The 26,719-nt window shown below is 42.2% G+C and overlaps 1 protein-coding gene across 1 annotated transcript in view; it reads right to left on the bottom strand.

Moving 5' to 3' along the window:
- Positions 1 to 26,719, bottom strand: part of ADAMTSL1 (ADAMTS like 1) — a 376,366-nt gene that overhangs the window by 24,634 nt on the left and 325,013 nt on the right. The window contains 3 exon segments of the mRNA XM_044920766.1: positions 7,334 to 7,541; positions 10,365 to 10,545; positions 12,153 to 12,365. Of these exon segments, the coding sequence (XP_044776701.1) occupies positions 7,334 to 7,541; positions 10,365 to 10,545; positions 12,153 to 12,365 (602 nt within the window).

Here is a 26,719-nt window from a genome sequence, read left to right as displayed (position 1 = left end):
ACAAAACCAGCCCTACAGGAAATCTTGAAAGGGATCCTCTAAGCAAAGAGAGAGCCTAAAAGCAATATAGACCAGAAAGGAACACAGACAATATACGGTAACAGTCACCTTACAGGCAATACAATGGCACTAAATTCCTATCTTTCCATAGTTACCCTGAATGTAAATGGGCTCAATGCCCCAATCAAAAGACACAGGCTATCAGACTGGATTAAAAGACAAGACCCATCGATATGCTGTCTGCAAGAGACTCATTTTAGAACCAAAGACACCCCCAGATTGAAAGTGAGGGGGTGGAAAACCATTTACCATGCTAATGGACACCAAAAGAAAGCTGGGGTGGCAATCCTTATATCAGACAAATTAGATTTTAAACCAAAGACTGTAATAAGAGATGAGGAAGGACACTATATCATACTTAAAGGATCTATCCAACAAGAAGATCTAACAATTGTAAATATCTATGCCCCTAACATGGGAGCAGCCAATTATATAAGGCAATTAATAACAAAAGCAAAGAAACACATCGACAACAATACAATAATAGTGGGGGACTTTAACACCCCCCTCACTGAAATGGACAGGTCATCTAAGCAAAAGATCAACAAGGAAATAAAGACTTTAAATGACACACTGGACCAAATGGACTTTACAGACATATTCAGAACATTCCACCCCAAAGCAACGGAATACATATTCTTCTCTAGTGCCCATGGAACATTCTCCAGAATAGATCACATCCTAGGTCATAAATCAGGTCTCAACTGGTACCAAAAGATTGGAATCATTCCCTGCCTATTTTCAGACCACAATGCTTTGAAACTAGAACTCAATCACAAGAGGAAAGTCAGAAAGAACTCAAATACATGGAGGCTAAAGAGCATCCTACTAAAGAACGAATGGGTCAACCAGGAAATTAAAGAAGAATTAAAAAAATACATGGAAACCAATGAAAATGAAAACACAACTATTCAAAATCTTTGGGATGCAGCAAAGGCAGTCCTAAGAGGAAAGTATATAGCAATACAAGCCTTTCTCAAGAAGCAAGAAAGGTCTCAAGTACACAACCTAACCCTACACCTAAAGGAGCTGGAGAAAGAACAGCAAATAAAGCCTAAACCCAGCAGGAGAAGAGAAATAATAAAGATCAGAGCAGAAATCAATGAAATAGAAACCAAAAGAACAGTAGAACAGATCAATGAAACCAGGAGCTGGTTCTTTGAAAGAATTAACAAGATTGATAAACCGCTGGCCAGACTTATCAAAAGAAAAAAGAAATGACCCAAATCAACAAAATCATGAATGAAAGAGGAGCGATCACAACCAACACCAAAGAAATACAATTATAAGAACATATTATGAGCAACTCTATGCCAGCAAATTAGATAACCTGGAAGAAATGGATGCATTCCTAGAGATGTATCAACTACCAAAACTGAACCAGGAAGAAATAGAAAACCTGAACAGACCTATAACCAGTAAGGAAATTGAAGCAGTCATCAAAAATCTCTCAAAAAACAAAAGCCCAGGGCCAGATGGCTTCCCAGGGGAATTCTACCAAACATTTAAAGAAGAATTAATACCTATTCTTCTGAAACTGTTCCAAAAAATAGAAATGGAAGGAAAACTTCCAAACTCATTTTATGAGGTCAGCATTACCTTGATCCCAAAACCAGACAAAGACCCCATCAAAAAGGAGAATTACAGACCAATATCCCTGATGAACATGGATGCAAAAATTCTCACCAAAATACTAGTCAATAGGATCCAACAGTACATTAAAAGGATTATTCACCATGACCAAGTGGGATTTATCCCTGGGCTGCAAGGTTGGTTCAACATCCGCAAATCAATCAATGTGATACAATACATTAACAAAAGAAAGAACAAGAATCATATGATCCTCTCAATAGATGCAGAAAAAGCATTTGACAAAGTACAGCATCCTTTCTTGATCAAAACTCTTCAGAGTATAGGAATAGAGGGTACATACCTCAATATCATAAAAGCCATCTATGAAAAACCTACAGCGAATATCATTCTCAATGGGGAAAAACTGAGAGCTTTCCCCCTAAGGTCAGGAACGCGGCAGGGATGTCCACTATCACCACTGCTATTCAACATAGTATTGGAAGTCCTAGCCACAGCAATCAGAGAACAAAAAGAAATCAAAGGCATCCAAATCAGCAAAGAAGAAGTCAAACTCTTAGTCTTTGCAGATGATATGATACTTTATGTGGAAAACCCAAAAGACTCCACCCCAAAACTGCTAGAACTCATACAGCAATTCAGTAAAGTGGCAGGATATAAAATCAATGCACAGAAGTCAGTGGCATTCCTATACACCAACAACAAGACAGAAGAAAGAGAAATTAAGGAGTCAATCCCATTTACAATTGCACCCAAAACCATAAGATACCTAGGAATAAATCTAACCAAAGAGACAAAGGATCTGTACTCAGAAAACTATTAAATACTCATGAAAGAAATTGAGGAAGACACAAAGAAATGGAAAAACGTTCCATGCTCATGGACTGGAAGAACAAATATTGTGAAGATGTCAATGCTACCTAGAGCAATCTACACATTCAATGCAATCCCCATCAAAATACCATCCACTTTTTTCAAAGAAATGGAACAAATAATCCTAAAATTTGTATGGAACCAGAAAAGACCCCGCATAGCCAGAGGAATGTTGAAAAAGAAAAGCAAAGCCGGCGGCATCACAATTCCGGACTTCCAGCTCTATTACAAAGCTGTCATCATCAAGACAGCATGATACTGGCCCGAAAACAGACACATAGATCAATGGAACAGAATAGAGAGCCCAGAAATGGACCCTCAACTCTATGGTCAACTCATCTTTGACAAAGCAGGAAAGAATGTCCAATGGAACAAAGACAGTCTCTTCAACAAATGGTGTTGGGAAAATTGGACAGCCACATGCAGAAGAATGAAACTGGACCATTTCCTTACACCACACACAAAAATAGACTCCAAATGGTTGAAAGACCTCAATGTGAGACAGGAGTCCATCAAAATCCTAGAGGAGAACACAGGCAGCAACCTCTTCGACCTCAGCTGAAGCAACTTCTTCCTAGAAACATCGCCAAAGGCAAGGGAAGCAAGGTCAAAAATGAACCATTGGGACTTCATCAAGATAAAAAGCTTTTGCAAAGCAAAGGAAACAGTCAACAAAACCAAAAGACAACCAATAGAATGGGAGAAAATATTTGCAAGTGACATATCAGATAAAGGGCTAGTATCCAAAATCTATAAAGAACTCATCAAACTCAACACCCAAAGAACAAAGAATCCAATCAAGAAATGGGCAGAAGACATGAACAGACATTTTTCCAAAGAAGACATCCAAATGGCCAACAGACACATGAAAAAGTGCTCAATATCGCTTGGCATCAGGGAAATCCAAATCAAAACCTCAATGAGATACCACCTCACACCAGTCAGAATGGCTAAAATTAACAAGTCAGGAAATGACAGATGTTGGCAGGGATGCGGAGAAAGGGGAACCCCCCTACACTGTTGGTGGGAATGCAAGCTGGTGCAGCCACTCTGGAAAACAGTATGGAGGTTCCTCAAAAAGTTGAAAATAGAGCTACCATATGATCCAGCAATTGCACTACTGGGTATTTACCCCAAAGATACAAAAGTAGGGATCCGAAGGGGTACATGCACCCCGATGTTTATAGCAGCAATGTCCACAACAGCCAAACTGTGGAAAGAGCCAAGATGTCCATCGACAGATGAATGGATAAAGAAGAGGTGGTATATATATACAATGGAATATTATGCAGCCATCAAAAAGAATGAGATCTTGCCATTTGCAACGACGTGGATGGAACTGGAGGGTATTATGTTGAGTGAAATAAGTCAAACAGAGAAAGACATGTATCATATGATCTCACTGATATGAGGAATTCTTAATTGCAGGAAACAAACTGAGGGTTGCTGGAGTGGGGGGTGGGGTGGGAGGGATGGGGTGACTGGGTAATAGACACTGGGGAGGGTATGTGCTCTGGTAAGCGCTGTGAATTGTGCAAGACTGTTGAATCTCAGATCTGTACCTCTGAAACAAATAATGCAATATATGTTAAGGAAAAAAAAAAAGAAGAAGAAGAAGGTAGCGGGAGGGGAAGAATGAAGCGGGGGAAATCGGAGGGGTAGACGAACCATGAGAGATGATGGACTCTGAAAAACAAACAGGGTTCTAGAGGGGAGGGGGGTGGGAGGATGGGTTAGCCTGGTGGTGGGTATTGAGGAGGGCACAGTCTGCATGGAGCACTGGGTTTTATGCACAAACAATGAATCATGGAACACTTCATCTAAAACTAATGATGTAATGTATGGGGATTAACATAAGAATTAAAAAAATTAAAAAAAAAAAACCAGTATGTAGGTTCCCCCCAAATTTAAAATAGACCTACCATATCAACCAGCAATTCTATTTCTGGGTATTTATAAAAAAAAATAAAATGAAAACACTAACTTGAAAGGATACATGACCCTCATGTTCATTGCAGCATTATTTACAACAGTCAAGATACAGAACAACCTAAGTATCCATCAGTGGATGAATGGATAAAGGAAATGTGGTGTATATACACACACACACACACACACAGGAATATTATTTAGCCATAAAAAAGAATGACATCTTTCCATTAGTGATGGCATGTATAGACCTTGAGGGCACAAAAGTCAAATAAGGCAGACAGACAAATACTGTATAATTTCATATGTGAAATTTAAACAACAACCCCTCCCCCCAACTATAATAAATGCAGAGAATAGACTTGGTTGCCAGAGGTGGGGGGTGGGGGTAGGTGAAATATGTGGAAGGGGTCAAAAGGTACAAACTTCCAGTTATAAAGTAAACATGTCCTGGAGATTCAAGGTACAGCATGGTGACTATAGTTAATAATACTGTATTGTATATCTTAAAGTTGCTGAGACTCGATCTTAAAATCACAAGAAAAAGTTTTTTTCTAAGTATATGGTGATGGATGTTAGATTTATTGTGATCATTTTGCAATGTATACAAATATCAAATCATGTTATACCCCTGAAATTAATATAATGGGCATATGTCAATTATACCTCACAAAAAAATTCATTATCTAAGGCTTTGCCCAGACCTGCCATATCAGAATTTGCATTTTTGACAAGATCCACAAGTGATTCACATTAAAGCTTGAGACATACTTGCCTAGAGGGTTTTAGAAGAAAGAAGGGGATGAGAGTGTTGTTTGAAGGCAAGAAAGGGGGAAGGACCTTTTTTCTCTCTTTTAGAAAAAGTAATCACTGAGAATGATCAACACGCACGATGTATGTCCCCTTTAGTCACCTCAATGATACAATGCAGAAACATCTCCCGTGTGAAGCCAGGTCTGTTCCTAATTGTAATTTCACAAACTGCCAGTAAGCCTTGAGGGCCTAGAAGCAGAGCTGCTTTGGGCAGAATGAAAGCTAGCAGAAGTGGGCTTTTCCAGGTAAGAGAAAGATGATATCCCCCAGGCATCAGAGCAAAAGGGAGCTCATGCCTCTTTGATTATGAAGCACATACATTAGGTCACTGGAAATGAGGGGGGTTGGTAAAGGTGCCAAAAAGGAGCCTCAGGCCGAGTGTGTTGATTGGCCGGTGTTGAGCATTATCCCCGGACTCACCTGGGACACAAATGGCTTATGGATTGCAAGTGAATTCTGTGGCCAGATTTCCTCCAAATAACATTTGATCTTCATTAGAGATGGCCACAGTACATTAACTTAATGGGAAGTTCCAAGTGACTGTTTTTCAAAGTACACACCTCGGGGTGGGGACGGAGGAACATGAATGCAGTAATGTGTAGACAGCCAGTTCCAACATGTTTCGAGTTGCTAGCTGCCCAAGACATTCCGTCACATTAGTTTGTACAGTTACACAAAGAATCAAGAGCCTTGTGGTAGTTTTGGGCTGTCCCAGCAGGCCAAGCTTAATGGCACGTTTCAGACACCAACCAATCACAAACTATGCCTGACCAATCTGAATGGTTAGCCTAGCAATTAGTGCCAGCCTCTGACAAACAACAGATGTCACCCCACCAACGGGGTGGGTACTAGCTGATTATCAGCCCTGGCAGGCAGCTCTTAGATGCTAAGTAGGTCCCCGGGAGGTTCTGAACACAGACTATGAAGGGAACCACGCATACGCCATTACGTCACTTCCCCCAAGCACCACACTGGATTGTTTTTTTCAGTGCCAACAACATTCTAAAACAGAGAAGGGGTCAGATGAGTAGGAAAACTCCTCTCTCTCTAAACAGCCTATGTACCTGCAGTGGGGAAAGCCTAGGCCTCTAATTATAATGCGAATTCCTGACTGGTGCTCAGTCCCACCCAGCCCAGAAATGATGTGAGATCAATGGTAGGGTGACTATCGGCACCTCCCATCCCTCCGAGGCTGCTTCTGTCACGGCATAGTGTCCATCATTGCTCAGGTTTGTTCTTCCCATAGAGAATCTTTACTTTGTGTAAATTTTTTTAGTTTATAACTAACCATAAAATTTCCTTTTCAAATGGACAGGGTCCTGTGGTTTCTTCCTATATCCAGAAGAGGCCCCATCCCTACTGGGGTCCTATGAGCCCCCATTTCTGCTGTGTGTTGAGCGAACCTGGGACTTTTTTGGCCATCCTCTGGCTGAGAATTGAGAAAGGAGTTGGTGGTTTCAAAGTGATCCAGCTAGGCTTCAACTCTTCTTGGCTCAGAAGAGTGGTTCTCTACGCTGCCTGCATACCAGAATCTCCCGTGTAGTTTCGAAAATTGCCCATGCTCCGATCCCGCCCCTTAGCAACTGACTTAGAATCTCAGGGAGGTGCAGCCTGGACATTGGTCTTTTAAAGAAGTTTCTCCAGTTTCTAACCCAGTTGAGAACCCCTGGCCCAAAACACCCTGCACCCCCCAGATGGATCTCATCAGAGCTTTAAATCATCAGCCATAGGACAACCAGTGGGAAGAGGTAGCCTGACAGAAAATGAGTCTGAAGAAGCGGTTGCTGAAGATTGGCTAATAATCTGATAAAGGGATGAGCTTGGCGGGGGGGGGGGGGGGGGGTGGGAAATCAATAGGGAAAGTGTAATGGCTGTGGGACGTATGTTCGTATTAGAGAAGAATCATCAGAAACACTAAGCTTTTGGAAGGACACTGGGCAGGTGAGTTGATTGACAGATGGGATGTGAAAGGTCTGATATCACAGAGGATTGGCAGTGGTGGACTTTTACTTCCTACCGTGGCAGGGTCCGCACCTTTAGATTTATCTTTCAAATAAAATCCTCTCACCTGGCCCCAGCTGGAGAAGGCCCACTCCACGCAGAGCTGTTGGTTACAGGCCTGGGTATCTACTGGCCGTTTGGCGAGCTGTGTACACAGATCATTGGACACAGGGGTGGAGATCCCAGAGGCTTTCAGCTTCTGGCAGGTCACCCGGCGGGTCTGGACGCCTCCCCCACAGCTCCGGGTACAGGCCGACCAGGAGGTCACCATCCACCTGGGGAGAGGAAGAGCAAAGGGTCAGGCTTGGGCAGAGGAATGATGCCATATGTTCTCAGAAAAAGAGCCTGGGCATCCCCTTATTCTCACCACACAGCTACTAATCTCGGGGCATGATACACATGGAGTGGAAGGCTGAAAATGGTCCCCCAAAAGATATCTACATCAGATCCCCGGAAGCTGGGAATGTTACCATATTTGGACAAAGGGGCTTTGCAGATATAATTAAGGACTTTGAGATGCAATTATCCTACATTATCTGCCTTCACAAATGTCCTTAGAAGAGAAAGAGAGATTAGAGGAGGAGACAGTGTGACCACCGAGGCAGAGGCTGGAGTGATGTGGCCATGAGCTGAGGGATGCCTGGAGCCACCAGAAGTTGGCAAGACTTGAGAAAGTTGCAAGGGGTGCAGCCCTGCTGACATCTTGAGTGTGGATTTCTGGCCTTCCAAACTGTGAGAAAATAAATGTCTATTCTTTTCAGCCACCATGTTTGTGGTAATTTGCAGCCACAGAAAACAAATACCCTTTGGAAATTGACTGCAAAAGTGCATCTTGAAAGAGTGGTCTGAACATCACTTGTCTCACTCGTGACACTGGCCCCCAAAGCCGCGAGCCTGCAGAGGGAACGCTCTGGGAAGACAGTCCTTTAGCTAGTTATGCTGCACTGTGATTGTGGGACTTCCTGAACCGTCCAAGTGCATGGCAGAAGGGGGACAGTCTCCTAGGGAAGTCAGATCCAAACTGTGTCTCTGGTTCTCCCGAGTCGGTGTTTTATCTGCTAGTACTCATTCTCTCTTCTACCTTCTGTAACCCATGTCTCACTGGATTTTGTTGAATCCCTGAGAAATAGGCAAAGTTCCTTCTGGCTCTGTGGAGCAGTTTCCCATGAGTCACAGTGCACAGGCCTTATACCTCCTCGAGGGCTACATATGTGGAGCATGTCCTTCCTCAGGATGTTAGGTTCTGGCTACAATTTGGATCGTCAGAAGTGAGACTGACCAGGACTGCACAAATGGCTTGTCTCATAAAGCCAAGCTGGAATTTGGGAAACATGCTGGAATCCTTGGTCCAGATACAAACCCATAGGGGCTCTCTGTGAATGTTTGCACCGTGGGCTAGTTCTCAAAGAAAAGGGGAAAGGGGGACAGTTTGGGGGAAACGGAAAAGCCTTGGGGTGTTCCAGCCATCTTATTCAATCTAGGGAAAAAGACCATTCTTGGGTTTTAATGCCTGAGACAAAGTTTATCTAAATGAAATGGCGGAACGGTCACCTGGGTCAAAGCAGGACTCTCCGGCCCTGTTCAGAGACAACCAGGGCGATCCTTTTGTTCAGTGAAGGCTGCTGAAGTGCCCAAGAAGCCTGGCAGGGAAACCAGTCAAAGGAGAGTCAAGCAGCAGAGACAGGGAGCAAATTCCTTTTGAATCTGGATCTGTGACTTATTTAGTTTGATGGAACCCCCCTGATCCATTGGCCCTGGAGAGAGATGTCTGTGTGCAGATCTCCAACCCCCAGGAGCAGAGCCACTTAGGAAGCAGGCACGAGGTGGTGTAAAGCTCCTGGGGGCACTGAAACCCAAGCCAACATGGCCATTATTTCATTTGCAGAAGTAAATGAGCCTGATTGACTCTGACCATCACCGCAGCAAATCAAAAAGTCCTTGGCACGTCCGAAACTTCGTCTTCATTTCAAATAGCTTGGCGAGGGCAGTCTTCCAACCCCTTATATCCCCGGTGAATGTCAGGCCTGCATTTCAATCAACTTTTATTTCCAAATATACATTTCAGCAATTTTTCAGGAGCTGGGGTGGGGGGTTTGAGAAAGGCGAGGTATGGCTATGTTACAGTTCAGGAAGGGTATAAAAGGACATTAATCATTCCCATGGAAACCTTCCCGTCAGCAAGTCAAACTGCTGATATTAATGAGCATGTTTCATATTTCATTGAGTCGCTCCTGGTTTCAGCTGCTCCTTGTGACTCAGCTGGCAAAACACAAAGCGGGTGCCTGAGCAGTGCGTGAAAGTCCCATGGACAGGTAGGAAGGGGGCATCGTGAGGCCCAGCCAAGTCCCCTCAGGCTCAGGATGCCATGCTGGTGCCAGCTCTGTGCCCACCCATTATCCTTTTAGCGACTGCCTGCAAACTGGGGGTAGGGTGCTCTGTGGGACTCACAGCTTCTCAAAGCTGTAAGGGGCAGAGACGGTGGGTGTCATTCTGGGGCCAGAGGCAGAGGACGTATATCCAACATGGAGGCCACTATAGAAAAGGAAGATTTTGTTTTGACTTCCGCAGGATGCAACCCCCTTCGAAGAAAAGAAAGAGCAGCAGGGAGAGGGAGAGGGAGAAGCAGGCTCTGCACTGAGCGGGGAGCCCGATGCGGGACTCGATCCCAGGACCCCGGGATCATGACTGGAACCGAAGGCAGAGACACCCAATGACTGAGCCACCCAGGCGCCCCTAGGGAGCAAATTTCTTATTGCAGGATGCCAGCGAGCTCTGGCTAGGGCCTGGGATGTTCCTGCTCCTTGAACAGACCTTCTCAGGCACTTGGGATGCCCCAGGCAGTCCTCAGCCCGCTGAGTGGTGAGGGAGCAAACTGCCAAGGGAGGAGACCCATCCTGAGGGATATTTTCTGCGGGGTGGAGAGGCCTGGCAAGTCGGGGCCTATAGAAAAGAACAGTGCCTTGGATGGCAGGCCCCCTTGCCCGCACTTCGTGTCTCTCCCTATGCAGTACTGGACAGAGGTTAGCCACTGACTTGACTAAGAGTCAGGGCCCAGCGTTGGGGTCGGGGAGGCCTGAGCCAGTGCCTGCCACACTCACCGAGAAGGACAGTCTCTCCGGTTGCAGGCGACGGGCTGCACAGCAGGGCGCACCTTCCCTGCACAGTGAGTGGGGTTGACCTCTGTGCTGTTCAGGAGACACCTCAGGCGGGGCTGCTGAACGCCCCTGTTACCACAGGAGGCTGAGCAGGTTGCCAGTCTGTCCACAGACCACCAGTAATCTGTCACAGGAGGAGGATCAGAGGTGAAAAGAGGATTGCATGCATTAGTGCCCATGCTCTGTGGGCACGAGGAGCTCTCGAGAATGACACTCTGTCCTCCAGTGGGCTCCCTTCCCAACTTAGGTAGCCAAGTGGCATGGCGTCTAGGAGCCTCAGTTGGCTTATCCATGAAGTGAGTACAAGACCCCTACCTTGCAAAGTTACTGTGAGGACTGGATATAATGAAAGCAAAGGGCGGAGCCCGGTGACTGGCACATACAGAGTACTTAACCAGTGGCTGTAGTCCTTATTCTTAAATACACTTCCAAAGTACTTTTTCTTCCTAGTGGGTCACCAGAAAGTGACTTCCTTTTTCAACAGAGAGATACAAAAATATCAGAGATACTTAACAATCACATTTGTACGTGCACATTTGAGTTGAACTTTGGAAATGTTACCAAAAAAACAGCCTACCCAGAGAGCACTCATTTACATGTGACAATGACGTCAGGAAGAAATTCAATTTCTGTGGATTTTCTATCTGGGGGTCTGGGACTCACTGGTAGGAAAGCTGTAAAAGTAACTGTGGGCTGGTAAACTGTGAGTGCTTATTTGCAAGGTCGTATATTACAAATCTTGCAGATAGGCACTGGCTTCTGGTTTTCAGCAGAGAATGGCGGGTTGGCAAGAAAATCCAACATTGACTTTCCTGTCCAGAAAGCCAAATGGCAGGGGAGGATGTTTAAGGGGGAAAACCCATTTGCTCCCTCCTCGTGTGCTACAGAGGCACAAAATTCTGGCCCTTCCCACAGAATCCCCCATTTTAGAATGCATGCAATAGAATTTTGCTTTCCCTAAAAATAGTCACCCATGGGCCACAGGGAGAAATAGCCTATGGAAAACTTGAAACCCTCACTTAGTTTCTATAACAAGGCCCAGTCTGGGTTTGTTTCCCACTGTTTTGGGTTCATTCACAACCTTTTCTTGGTGTAGCTAAAGCCAGGCTTCTCCCAAGGGCTTTCTGACCCACCTGTGTTCCTGGAAGGTTAATGCACAAACCACAGGAAAGGTGCCTGCAAAACACTTAGCACATGACTGCAGCTGAAGACTCGTTAGCACCATAAGCAGGTACTGGCACCAGCCTGACTCTCCAGGAGAGAAGGCAATAGCCAAGCAGTTCGGATCAAGAGGTATTTTTTTTTTTTTTAACGAAACCAACAGAGAAAACTTGCATTAGTTTAACAGGCTACTTTGCACGCATGCATGTGTGCGCTTGCATGCATGTAGGGGTGTGTGTGGGTGTGTATGTGTATGTGTGATTCTTATTAGTTCAGCAAGCATAAATGAAACTTTCTTGGCTTTGCTATATCATGATGTTTCCTTGGTCCTCAGTGGTAGCAACATGATGAAGCAGAAGGGCCCACTGACTTTTCCAGATTCTGCTGGGATGGAGCTTGGTGGCTCTTCTGAAGGGCCTCATTGTACGGAGACATGGTTCTGCTTTGATTTTCATGCTCTAGGAGCCACTGAGATCAGAAATCACTTTGTTTTACTAGAGAATTAGATTCTCAGGTGGACTTTCTTATTCAAGAACTAAGCCCGGCTCCAAAGCCTGAAGGGTTTCTTACCTTGGATCACCAAAGAGGCCTTCTGCACGAGCATTCCTGCCTCATTCTGAGCAAGGCAGCTGAATTCCCCTTGAGACCCGCCACTAAGATTTGCAACCTGAAGAATCTGTCCAGCTGCCAAGATATGATGTGTCAGTCCTGGGACAGTGGCGACTGGCTGATCACCATGGAACCAGGTGATATTGGGGGTAGGATGACCTTTGATGGGACAGCCTAGAAGGAGAGTATGAAAGAGAGAGAAGCCATTAATAAAGTGAAATGGGGATATATATCTGACGAGTTGTTTTAGTGTCTCTGTGGCTTAGAAGCCACACATACGGTGTAGTCTCCTTACCGATGGCATTTTTCTTATGTGTGCCATTTCCAGGCCAATAGATGTTTCTACTCAGGAATTCTGGGAAGGTAACTATTTTTTATTCAATTAAGGAAAAATTCTTGGAGTACACAAAGTGCCTGTTTCTATGTCCTTATATGAACTTTTAAAAAAATGAAGCAATTAATATTCACTCATTGAACATTTTTCAAGTTAATTAGTTCCTATACTGATTTTATACTAAAGAAATCACTTCTTCAAATGCAGTGAATTGGAAAAAAATGCTAATAGTAATAGTTAAGAATCAAATTTTAAGTGGTAAAAGTCTAATATTTGCCACTGTTTTACTGTGTATGTGGTTTTCAAACCAAATTTTTTCAACAGAATCTAGGAAAACAATTGTAAACACTGATTTCATTTTTCTGTCAGTCAAGAACCTTGGCCTTCTAACAACTCTTACCAAGCCTGCATTGGACATGTACCTATCTATGTAGTCACTGAACATACTCTGATACATTAAAATTCTAAAATATTAAACTTAGATATTGTGTCTACCCAAGGTTTGTAGCAGAGAATTATTAAGGTAAACTGATTGCAGTTGTAAGAAAAAACCAAGTTTCTCTAAATTGAGAGTACTTGCTGAATTTGCTGTTGGGTCCTCAACAACTTAGCGTTCACAGATAATTTATTTGGAAGTTTACTTTTTATTTTTTTAATTTAAATTTTAGGTAGTTAACATACAGAGCAATATTGGTTTCAGGAGTAGAATTCAGTCATTCATCACTTACATACAATACTCGGTGCTCATCATCACAAATGCCCTCCTTAATGTCCATCACCATCTAGCCCATACACCACCCACCTCCCTCCATCAACCCTGTTTGTTCTCTATCATTAGGAGTGCCTTTTAGCTTGTTTCCCTCTCTCCTTTTCTTCTTTTCTCCCTTCCCATATGTTCATCTGTTTTCTTTATTAAATTCCACATCTGAGTGAGATCCTATAGTATCTTTCTCTGACTGACTGATTTCACTTAGCATAATACACTCTAGCTCATCCATGTCGTTGTAAATGGCAAGATTTCATTCTTTTTAATGGCTGAGTAATATTCCATTGTTTGTGTGTGTGAGTGTGTGTGTGTACCACCTCTTCTTCACCCATTCGTCAGTGGATGGACATTTGGGCTCTCTCCATAGTTTGGCTATTGTTGATAATGCTGCTATGAACGCTGGGGTGCATGTATCCCTTCGAATCTGTGTTTTTGTATCCTTTGGGTAAATACCTAGTAAGTAGTGCAATTGATGGATCATAGGGTAGTTCTATTTTTAACATTTTGAGGAAATTCTCTACAGTGGCTGCACCAGTTTGCATTCCCACCAACAGTGCAAGAGGGTTCCCCTTTCTCTGCATCCTTGTCAACATCTGTTGTTTCTTGTGTTGTAATTTTAGCCATCTTGACAGGTGTAAGATGATATCTCATAGTGGTTTTGATTTGTATTTCCCTGATGATGAGTGTTGTATCTGGTAGTTATGTGGATGTCTTTTTGGAAAAGTGTCTATTCATGTCTTCTGCCCATTTCTTAACTGGGTTATTTATTTTTTGGGTGTTGAGTTTGAGAAGTTCTTTGTAGATTTTGGATACTAACCCTTTGTCAGATATGTTGTTTGCAAATATTTTCTCCCATTCTGTAGGCTGTCTTTTAGTTTTGTTGTTTCCTTTGCTGTGCAGATGCTTTTTATCTTGATGAAGTCCCAATAGTTCATTTTTGCTTTTGTTTCCCTTGCCTGTGGTGACTAGTCTAGTAAGAAATTGCTATGGATAAGGTCAAAGAAGTTTCTGCCTTTGTTCTCCTTTAGGATTTTGATGGTTTCCTGTCTCACATTAAGGTCTTTCATCCATTTTGAATTTATTTTTGTGTATGGTATAAGAAAGTGGTCCAGCTTCATTCTTCTGCATGTTGCTGTCCAGTTTTCCCAACACCATTTGTTGAAGAGACTCTTTTTCTCTATTGGATATTCTTTCCTGCTTTGTCGACGATTAGTTGAACATATAGTTGTGGGCCCATTTCTGGGTTCTCTATTCTGTTCCATTGATCTGTGTGTCTGTTTTTGTGTCAGTACCATACTGTCTTGATGACTACAGCTTTGTAATATATTTGAAATCCAGAATCGTGAGGCCTCCAGTTTTGTTTTCGTTTTTCAGAATTGCTTTGGCTATTTGGGATCTTTTGTGGTTCCATACAAATTTTAGGACTGTTTGTTCTAGCTCTGTGAAAAATGCTGGTGGTATTTTGATGGGGATTGCATTAAATGTGTAGATTGCTTTGGGTAGTATAGCCATTTTAACAATGTTCTTCCAATCCATGAGCATGGAATGCTTTCCCTTTCTTTGTGTCCTTTTCAATTTCTTTCATATGTGTTCTATAGTTTTCCGAGTATAGATCTTTTACTTCTTCTTTTCTTAGAATGCATCTTTCTTTTTATTATTTAAATTCAATTAGCCAACATATAGTACATCATTAGATCTTTTACTCCTTTAGTTAGAATACTTTTAGGTATATTATTATTTTTGGTGCAATTGCAAATGGGATCAATTCCTTAATTTCTTTTTTGCTGCTTTGTTATTGGTATATAAAAATGGAACAGATTTCTGCACACTGATTTTTTTTATTATGTTATGTTAATCACCATACATTACATCATTAGTTTTTGATGTACTGTTTCATGATTCATTGTTTGTGCATAATACCCAGTGCTCTATGCAGAACATGCCCTCTTTAATACCCATCACTGGGCTAACCCATCCCCCAACCCCCCTCCCCTCTAGAACCCTCGGTTTGTTTCTCAGAGTCCATAGTCTCTCATGGGTTGTCTCCCCCTCCGATCCCCCCCCCAATTTTATATCCTATGACTTTGCTGAATTTATGTATGAGTTCTAACAATTTTTTGGTGGAGTCTTTTGCGTTTTCTACATAGAGTGTCATGTCATCTTTAGATAGTGAAAGTTTGACTTCTTCTTTGCCAATTTGGATGATTTTTATTTCTTTTTGTTGTCTGATTGCTGAGGTTAAGTCTTCCCTTACTCTGTGAAATAGTAATGGTGGGAGTGGACATTCTTGTCTTGTTCCTGACCATAGGGGAAAGGCTCTCAGTTTTTTCTCACTGAGGATGATACTAGCTGAGTCTTTCATATATGGTCTTTATGATGTTGAGGTATGTTCTATCTATCCCTACTTTGTTGAGGGTTTTTATCAGGAAAGGTTGCTATATTCTATGAAGCCAGCATTACCTTGATTCTAAAACCAGACAAAGATTCCACTAAAAAGGAGAACTACAGGCCAATATCCTTGATGAACATGGATGCAAAAATTCGCAACAAAATACTAGCAAATTGAATTCAACAGTACATTAAAAGAATTACTCACCACGATCAAGTAGGATTTATTTCTGGGATGCAAGGGTGGTTCAATATTTGCTAATCAATCAATGTGATACACCATATTAGTAAAAAGAAGAATAAGAACCATATGATCCTGTCAATATATAGACGTTTCAAACATATGATAAATCATTCAAAATTAAAGATAGTGGTGGCTTTCCTTCAATTCAGTTAAAAAATATTGATTTTGTGTCTACTGTTCTGGGATAGATAAGATAGGACTATCTTCCCTCTTGCAAGGAGATCCTAGCTGGTATTGGATAAAAAACAAAGCACACTAATAAAACTGAGATGTAAGGCAGAAAATGATGAGATCTGTGAGACAAAAGAATGGCTACCTGCATGGATGTCTGTGCCTATGGATCTGTAAGAGAAGGAATTTTCCAATGTTGGCTTGTTTTCTATTCTGGAGGAAACACTGTTAGAATTTGTATATGATGCGGGGTTAACACAGGAAAGGTTCTTAGAGATTGTCTAGCCTAATGCCGGAGGAGGAAACTGAGGCCCAGAGATGTTAAGACGCTTTCCTAAGATCAAGTGACAGGCCTTCTGATTCCTTGCCTTGTGTTCTTTCCTCTATACCTGCTGCTTGTTCAGCTGGGCACCAGCAATTTACCTAGGCATCTTGTTATCCCCTTCCTTTGCTCATTCCTTTTGTCCCTCCGCCTCCCCCCCCTTTTTTTTTTAACATTTTCACAGTAATTATTTGGTTAAAGTGCTTGAAGCAGACTACTTTGAAGGGCCCTGGAATGCTAAAATTGACTGTAAGAAGTTCTTTATGGGATATCATTGGTACAGAACCCCGTTCTTCATTCCTCCCTGCATTGACTCATTTTGCCATGTAACTTTGCAGTGGCCTTCGATGATGGGTGGGCTGTAATTTCCTACCTCCTGATTTGGGGTTTGGCTATGTAACTACTTTGGCCAATAAAATGAGTCAGATGTTACACTAATCATCTGAAAGAGAAATTAAGAAAACAATTCCATTTATAACAGTATCAAAAAGAATAAAATACTTAAGAATAAATTTAACCAAGGAGATGAAAAACGTGTACCCTGAAAACTACGAAATGTTGCTAAAAAATTTAAAACATAAATGGAAAGCTATGTCATGTTCATGGATTAGAAAACTTAATATTGTGAAGATGTTAATACCCCCAAGTGAACTATAGATTCAGTACAATCCCTATTAAAATCTCAGTGACGGGCGCCTGGGTGGCTCAGTCGTTAAGCGTCTGCCTTTGGCTCAGGTCATGATCCCAGGGTCCTGGGATCGAGTCCGACATCGGGCTCCCTCCTCGAGGGGAAGCCTGCTTCTCCCTCTCCCACTCCCGCTGCTTGTTCCTGCTCTCGCTATCTCTGTCTCTGTCAAATAAATAAATAAAATCTTTAAAAAAAAAATCTCAGTGACTTTTTCTTCTTTTATTTTTTTGTAGAAATAGAAAAGTCCATCCCTAACCCTAAAGGATACTGAATAGCCAAAACAATTTTGAAAAAGAACAACAAACTTGGGGGTTGCACACTTCCTGATTTCAAAACTTAGTACAAATCTATAGTAATTGAAACATTATAGTACTGGTATAAAGACAAACATATAGACCAATAGAATAAAATAGAAAGCCCCCAAATAAACTCTTCCTTATATGGTCAAATGATTTCCAACATGGATGCCAGGACCATTTAATTGTGCTGGGAAAACGAGATAGCCACATGCAAGAAAAGGAAGTTATAGCTTTACCTTTACACCATGTGCAAAAATTAATTCAAAGGGATCAAAAACTTAAACCTTAGAGTTAAATGTATAAAACTCTTAAAAGGAAACATAAGCAGAAGCGTCATGATATTGGATTTGGCAACGAGTTCTTGGATATGATCCTAAAAACCCAGGGCAACAAAGAATAAACTGACATCATCAAAATTGAAAGCTTTTGTGCATCATAGGACACCACCACCAGAGTGAAAAGGCAACCCACAGAATGGGAGAAAATATTTGCAAATCACAGATTTGATAGTGGATTTATGTCCAGAATACATAAAGAATTCCTACAACAACAAATATAAACAGCCAAACTAAAAAATGGGCAAAAGACTTCAATATACATTTCTCTGAAGATATAAAAATGGCCAATAAGCAAATGCTTAACATCACTAATTGTTATAGAAACGAAATCAAAACCACAATGAGATACACATCACATCCAGTAGGATGGCTATTAAAAATAAACAAACAGAAGATAACCAGTGTTGGTGAAGATGTGCGGAAATTAGAATCCTTGGGCTTTGCTGGCGGGAATGTAAAATGGTGCAGCCAAGGTGGGAAATAGTATGGAGATTCCTCAAAAAATTAAACGTAGAATTACCATCATGATCCACTAATTCTATTTCTGTGTATATACCCAAAGGGTCAAAAGCAGGGACGTGAATAGCTATTTGTACACTAATGTTCACAGCAGCAGTATTCATAATAGCCAAAAGGTGAAAACAACCTGAATGTCCATCAATAGATGGGTAGATGAACAAATGTGATATATATATGTATGATGGAATATTATTCAGCCTTAAAAAGGAATGAAATTCTGATATGTGTGGCATATGAACCCTGAACACATTTAGTGAAAGAAGCCAGATGTAAAAGGACCAATATTGTATGATTCCACTTATAGGAGGCACCTACTATAGTCCAATTCATAGAAACAGAAACCAGAATAGTGATTACCAGGGGCTGGAGGAAGGGGAGCACAGGCAGTTACTTTTTTTTTTTTTTTAAGATTTTATTTATTTGACAGAGAGAGATACACAGCGAGAAAGAGAACACAAGCAGGGGGAGTGGGAGGGGGAAAGCAGGCTTCCCGCAGACCAGGGAGCCCGATGCGGGGCACGATCCCAGGGCTCTGGGATCATGACCTGAGCCGAAGGCAGACGCTTAACGACTGAGCCACCCAGGCGCCACCGGCAGTTATTTTTTTAATGGGTACAGAGTTTCAGTTTGAGATAAAAAGTTCTGGAGATGGAAAGCATGATGGTTGCACAATGATGTGAATGTAATTAATGCCACTAAACACTTAAAAATATTTAAAATAGTACATTTTATGTTATGAGTATTTTACCACAATAAAAGAAATGAGACCGATGTTCTGGTATACCAGTTCCAAACCTAAACCTCAAGAGACTGTGTGTTTTTGCTTGTGCTCATGTGCCTTTGCTATCACCAGCAGAACATGCTTGGACTGGCCTGATGATCCCAAAAGGTGGGTGAGAGAACTGTGGAGAATGGCCAAGTTCACCCTAAGCAAACTCGGTTTAGATCAGCTGAACTGAAGATCAGTGAGAATAAATGATTGCTATTTTAAGCCACTGAGTCATTATTTTTTAATGTGGTGATAGGTAACTGATAACACTTAGGGAGAAGGGATTTCCACAATTCCCCTAGGCCTATGGATCCAAGGCTTGGGGTAGGGCAGAGTTTCTACCTGTGTGCTGATCACCTACATCTTCTTATTCAGATACATAGGAGGAAGCAGTTTCCCTGCATGTTCCTGGTGGCACCTAGGCATCTATATGTTATGAATTTCATGGTGGTATCATTATACTCCTGTCTGAAATGGGGCTAAGAATGGCCTTGGGGAGAAGTGTATAGAAATCAGTCAGCTGAGGAATAGCAGTTCTCCTGGGAACAGCAGTATTCAACCCCCTCCACTACCAAATGTAGTCCGGAGTCAGATGCTGATTTCATTTTCTAATAAGAGGCAGGAAAACTGTATATTGATTTAGGCAAAGAGCATGATTTAAAAAGTAGAGCTTTTCAGACTTACTTAAACAGGCCAATATATGTCTCAATCACATCTGCTTTGGGGGAAAAAAAAAAGGTGTCATAGACTGTTAAGATGTTGGTTCCAGGAATTATTTGGTTTGGTCAGTGGGGACATAGCCCTCGTGAGTCTGACTATATTCTAAATTGATAAATAAGAATCTGGCTATTCCCAAGGAAACATGAGATATTTGGCAAGGAAATCACTTATATTTAGCCCTAATCTTCAATTTTCCAACTCCATTAGGATTGGTTTTCTGAGAGAGTTTTTAAGCAGAAAAAAGAGCAGAAGCAGCCTCAGGCTTTTTCCTATGGCTGATGAAGTTACTTATCTGGGAGCCAGGAATCCTAGTCAGCTAAATAAGAGGTTCATTTGCATAATAATTTACATTTATAATCCTCCCTCGTTCTTGGAATCAGAGGCCATGGTGAGTAGCCAGGACATCTCTCTTGGCCTATCTGAGTCTTGGGTCTTGGATATGTTCCCAGGGTCTTCCAGCCTGGTGCCCCCAGTGGGAATAAGATGGGGCAGAGTTCCTTCCAAGGGCAGGCCTGAGGACTGACATGATGTGAAGTTCTTAAAACTCAACTTGAGAAAGACCCACAAGGAGCAGCAACGAAGACGGACGTCTGAGCAGCAACCTTCCTAGTAATCATGCCTCTCATTCTGAAACTTATCAGGGTCAAGATCAGTTTTGTAGAAAGTTTGAAAAAGAAAAGCAATTTGGTTACTTTCAAATGCACTGACACAGATTCATGACTCTCCAAGAGGAACTCTAGATTTTCATAGGGTTCCCTGGTTTCAGTTTTCTAATCTGTAAGTGAGAGTATTGAGTTAGTCAATGGTTTTGTAATTGATAGTTCCCCGGGGCCCTAAGGGTCTGTGGAGGTACCTGGGGAGTGGCCTTTGTGAGGAAATCTGCATAAGGTAGGGCCTTTGGGGCCTCTATTACCATTTTAATCACAAAAGAATCTATCGGGCTTCTGGTAAGGAGATTCCACTATGGATAACCACTGAATTAGATGATTTTTAACATGCTTTTAAGATTCCTAGATTTCTCAACATCATCATCCTCATTCCTCTTCTCCCTGCCTGGAGATAGCTAAATGCCAAGGGTAAAAGAGAATTATTCAATCTATATTGCTTAGATCAATGTGTAGTGAAACTGAACTATGCCAATGAAAAATTCATGGAAGAGATGTTATATATAAAGGTTATTTAGGATTAAGGTAAGCTGAGACCAGGGATAGAGAGTAGGAAGGGGAGGGCAGCCTAGAAGAAGCTGTGTGAGCAAAGGTACAAAGATGAGAAAACTTGTGGTGTGGCTAGAAGAAAAGACTAGTTGACTTGGCTAGAACACAGAAAACATAAATGAGGTTGGCATGGTGTGTGGGGAGTTGCAATGGGGAGGATCCTGACAGCTAGAATCTAGTCTCCTGTAGGTTTCTGAAGAGAGGGAGTGATCTGATCTAGGTTGGATTTGGAAAGATTATTAAGGTAGTTCTTTGTAAGATGCACTGGCTTGAGAGAAAGAATCTATGATATCAGTTCAGATGTGGTAAGAAATGAAATATATTTGCAAAGGTAGCTCTGACAGGATGTGAGGAGGAGAGGAATGGAGGCAATGAGGGAAAGCTAATAAGATTGGAACACTAGTGAGACTATTAACAGAAATAGGTAAGTCAGGAAGAGAAGCTATTGCTTATCTCCACCCCTGGAGATAGATTTTAGTTTTAAGCATACTGACGTTAAAGGTCGTGATGGAACCGCAGTATAGAAAAATCCATCGAGATAGCAGAGATAAAAATGGAAGTTAAGTCAGATTTACTAGAAACAAATTTTGGGAACCAATTTCATAGATTTTTTTTTTTAATTTTTTAAATTCTTATGTTAATCCCCATACATTACATCATTAGTTTTAGATGAAGTGTTCCATGATTCATTGTTTGTGCGTAACACCCAGTGCTCCATGCAGAACGTGCCCTCCTCAATACCCACCACCAGGCTAACCCATCCTCCCACCCCCCTCCCCTCTAGAACCCTGTTTGTTTTTCAGAGTCCATCGTCCCTCATGGTTCGTCTACCCCTCCGATTTCCCCCGCTTCATTCTTCCCCTCCCGCTCTTCATTGAAAGGAGATCAAGCAAGTCTCAGGACAAAACAGTGGGGGAACTCTAGTATTTAGTGGTTGAAGGAGGAAGAAGAGGTATTAAAGAAGTCTGAGAAGAAATGGTCTGAGAGACAGGAGGAAGATTGAGATTACATGATATCATGGAAATCCAGAAAGGAGAGAGATTAAAGAAACTAGTTGTTAGGAAATAACTGATTAGTAAGAATTTGTGTAATGAATTAGCTTCATTTGTTTATGAAAATAACTGAATAAACAAACATTTCCTCCACAGTCCTCCCACTCCCTGCCCAGGCAATGGGTAAACTCATTCTAACTAATTAGTTCTAATTAATAGAATTAGAAATAAAGGTGTCTATATGATCGATACATCCCATTCAATGCTATGCGCACCCATTTATTGGGTTTAAGAGAAAATTTACCTCTGGGTGTTGAATCTTTAGAAGTGGACCAACATCCACAACCCAATAACCATGGGTTATTAAGAAGATAAAAAAATTAAAGAGATGCATAGGAATGCTTCAAATGTTGCAAGACAGGAACCGAGTAGATCTTGACCAGGAAACTCTTAAAACAACTTGACTGGGGATTCTAGCTTCCAGTAATGGTGAATAACTTGGTTGGACTAACCTTCCTGCAAATAACAATCATAAAATCTAAACAACAACCACCCCCATTAAACAACTTTTTGAAAGCACTGAAGAGTGACCAAAAGTAGTGACAGAAATAGGAGGGGAGTGTATCCTAGAAACTCAGCAACTGCAACAAGTGTGATTTGTCAGCTTGTAGCTTTCTACCTGGGCAAATTCCTCAAAGCCCATGTGGCTCAGGGAGGTGGCTTGAGATGTCAGAAGACAGAGCCTGGGGGCTGTCAGAACAGCTGAAAAGTTAAGGGGGAAAATCCTGGAAGAGTCATAGGTGGGGATAAACCTCAAAATCTGCATAAATCCTGCCCAAATTGTTAGAAGACAAAACCTAGGGGACCCTGTAAAAGAACAGCAGCTAGAAGCTGAAAGAAAAGGGTAGAAAATTCACTTAGTGTTCACTGCAGGGAAGACAGAGGTTGGACTTTGAGTCCAGCTAAGTTAACTGTCCATTAGAACAAGAATAAAACACTCTTTTAGGGAACATAACAATTCAGAGCTTCTACAATATCTCACGACCTCGAGATCATGACTTGAGCCAAAATCAAGAGTTGGATGCTTAACTGACTGAGCCACCCAGGCGCCCCTCTATGCTTTTTCTATGAGGGTTTAACAAATTTAAAAAATTCGCTGTTCCAGCCTTTTACTTTCAGATATTTCCTCAAATGCTTTATAATCTGCCCAACTTATAAATCCTTACTGGTAGGTTCACCTTCATTCATTTAGCCCTGTTGAAGTCAGAGATCACTTTCATTTGTATTTCTGTCACTCTTGATTCTAACAACTTTAAAGATTTTTTTTTTTTAAATTTGACAGAGAGAGAGATAGCGAAAGCAGGAACACAAGCAGAGGAAGTGGGAGAGGGAGAAGCAGGCTTCCCATGGAGCAGGGAGTCCGATGTGGGGCTCAATCCCAGGACCCTGGGATCATGACCTGAGCCGAAGGCAGACACTTAACGACTGAACCACCCAGGTGCCCTGATTCCAACAACTTTAGTTCAGTTGCTCTGTATGGCAGAAACTGCTAGTGATCCCATCATAATGGTCCTCTCCTTCTTGGAGTAAAAGAACCCCTGAATTTATTTAGGTATATAGCTGCCTGGAATAGAGACATTTCCCATCACCCCCTGCAATAAGGTCTAGGACATATGATTGCATTCCATGAAACGAGAGGGAAAGTGATGTGTACACTGTCTGGGACATGCTTTTAAAGGAAAGAACTTGCTCTTATTCCCCCTTCCTCCGTCCTGCTATTGAGAACATGTATGTAGAAAAAACCATCTTGGCTTAGGTGGATAAGGGCAACACTCCAGGATGTCAGAGTGATAGGAGTTTCAAAATTTTTTTGCCTGGGTCCCTAGATGACGTGGTAGGTTGTCAGACCATGCTTGGAATGCCTTCCTCTGGACTGCTATGTGAGACAGAAATACGATCTTATCCCGTTGACTGCAATTTTGGGTCTCTGTTCTAGGTTGTTGAATGTCTATCCTAACTATGACACTCCTACATATTCTTTCCTTGCTGAGACAGTGTCCTGCTATATATATATGTCCTTCCCATCTGTATAGTGACCAGAGAGAATGTACTTCTAGGAAGTGTTGACTACTCATTTTGAAAATGCTATTAGGAAAGTCTGTTTTCAAGAGTTAAAGCAAAGTAAAGACCAGAATAAAGTAATTATAACTACAGCAAAAGAACAAAATTACTGGCCATCTGCCTTTTCTATCACTAAACCGTCTTTCAATGCTTTTAACTGAATACATAGCTCATTCTCCTTAAAAACTTACTTTGTATCCAGAAGTCGTATCCTCCTCTGCACACATGTAGTGCAAGCCCTCTGTGCTTTTATGTACATATTTATGTGCATGTCTCTATGTGTACACAGTGGTCTCTGAGGTTTGCCCACCGCAATAGTCAAAATAAGAACTCTAACATGAATTCCCACAGTGTATGTTCCCAGTGAATAATTATCCATGTTTGACTGCTAATGAGAAAACCTGGCTTGTAACAGGGGTTCCTTTCTGTCACGGACATTTCTCATTTGTTAAAGTAAAAGAAGTATCAATCATTCCTTGAGGGTGAGCAGTCTCTCTGTGTGCCATTTACAAGGACACCAAAACCATGGGCTAACATGTTCCACACCTCCGGAGAGACCAAATGATGAACCACTCCCCTGCTCCCTCTGCTTTAGTGAGGATGTTAACCATGTCTCATGCAGGGGCTAGCATCTCCTTTTCTGTTTCCCTCCCAGCTACATGAATGTTGGCCATTTCCATCCTCCCAACCTCAATGCCCACCCCAGGAAGCAGTCAATCAGCAGGGAATGACAGTGCTCTTTCCTCAGACCTCAGTTATGACAGGTCTTGAGTTGGTTAGGTGTCCGAGGAGGAGGCAGTGCTTGGGAAGGCTGCCCAGCTAATGAGAGTTCTGGCAGCAGAAAGCCTCTCTCTATCAGTCCTTTGTAACCAGTGAAAGAAAATATTGCCTGTAGGCCTCCATTCCTAGGTCTACCATGGCTCTAAATTGAGCCAAAGCCAGTGTGATTCATACATGTGTGAGGGTTGTTTTTCTCCTAGTTTTACCTCCTGTTTTTTAAAATACATTAACTGGAGAGTGATAAAAGTTTAGAATGAGGGAGATGTGCACAACAAGAAATCAAGTTAAATATGAAATTGCATCCACTGGGAGTTGGTTAGCTGGAACCTGCCATTAGTTGACATCCCCGGTTAACTCAAATTGACCTCACTGACATCCTTCATCTCTGTTTCACACTGGTTTCTGTAACGAGAGTAGCCTCACTCAGGAAAACAGGCTGATTCAACAGATGAGGGAATCATGGTGGGGGGGGTGGGGGCAGGAAACTGGGAGGCCTGGTGGTCCTGGCTTCCACTTCCTTGAACCCTTTGGAAGATGCTGGTGAGATAGGGCTGCCTTTGAGGCACCTCTCTAGAAAGAAGCTCCAAACTCATGATGGTCATTCCTTAGTGGGTATTTTTGTTGAACTGAAGGGCTGAAAATCAGCAGGATCTCTGGTCTGCTGAACGAGAGGCAAGCAGCTTGATTTATGGGCTTCTTTGGAAGTTAGATAAAGCCAACTCAGGCATGTTAGCTGCTCATTGCCTGAGCGAGCCACACATCCAGAGGGGAATTCCATGAGCTCTTAGCTTTCAGCAGAGGAAGACAAGAGTTCAGCGTGCATCTTCTCCCTTCTGTCCTCCCTTTCCAGCCAAATAGCTCAGGAAAAGGCACTTGAGCTTGATGACCCAATTGTACAGAGCAAAAAAACATAAGCAGACTGAAAGAGGCCCATAAGGAAGAACAGTTTTAAATGGGGGTCCACAATCTAAAAGGGGAGGAGAAAAAAGTAGTGCTCTGGAGGGTTTCACTTATTTAACTGCTATCTCCAGGAAAAGAAAGCAGTGGCAGATTAGGACGTGCTGTGTAAAAATATTAAAGACGTGGCATTATTACTTCATGAGCTGGCGCCAGGCCTGTCAGCATTTCTATTATAATCCTGTATTTTTCACGGAGTTACTTACTATAAAAATGATGTGTGCTGGGATGAAACTTGGCACTTGGTGTAGTCAGTCTGGGAGTCCTTGCCTTAATTTAATTTTACAAAACTGGAAAACACTCAGCCATTTACATTTACAGAGGGACCTCCATGCTGTGCGCGGTATACATGGTGTGTACTGGCCTCACTCTAAGGCTGGGGGGTGACAGACGAGAGCAGAGAGGCTGCCCCCACTGCAGCTTCTGGCTGCTTCCCCTTTCAGGTTTGGTGTCCCCTTGACTTTGAGAGATGGTCTCTAAAGCAGCACCGAATGGGTGGGCGCTAGCACTAGGCAGCAGGCTGAGACATGATTAATTCATATCGGAAAAAAACTCAGTTCCTTACTCCCCATTTGTCAGCTGGACCCCAGAAGGCTGTGGGAGAAGACGCACAACTTTAATTTTCACTCCAATTTTTGGGACCTCCCAATAAGCTGGTCAAATAAGCAGGCCAAGACTATTCCCATGTACATTTGCCCACAGAAAACTAACTTTAAAACATTCCTGGAAAAAAAGAACTCTACAAGCCCATTTTCCATTCCCCAAATGTCTTTTTACCCCTAGGGCAAGCTTTGGGTTTCCACTGGCAGGGGGTATGCGAATGTCTCCATGCTCCCGGGCATCTGGTAGAAGAACGTGATATATTTCTCAGCATGAAAAGTAGCTCCATCCAGATTTATGACTTGA

This window comes from Neomonachus schauinslandi, chromosome 13 (assembly GCF_002201575.2).
Source record: "Neomonachus schauinslandi chromosome 13, ASM220157v2, whole genome shotgun sequence".
Classification (NCBI taxonomy): domain Eukaryota; kingdom Metazoa; phylum Chordata; class Mammalia; order Carnivora; family Phocidae; genus Neomonachus; species Neomonachus schauinslandi.
The sequence above is the reverse complement of the archived record's forward strand: the minus strand, read 5'-3'. Positions and strand labels throughout refer to the sequence as shown.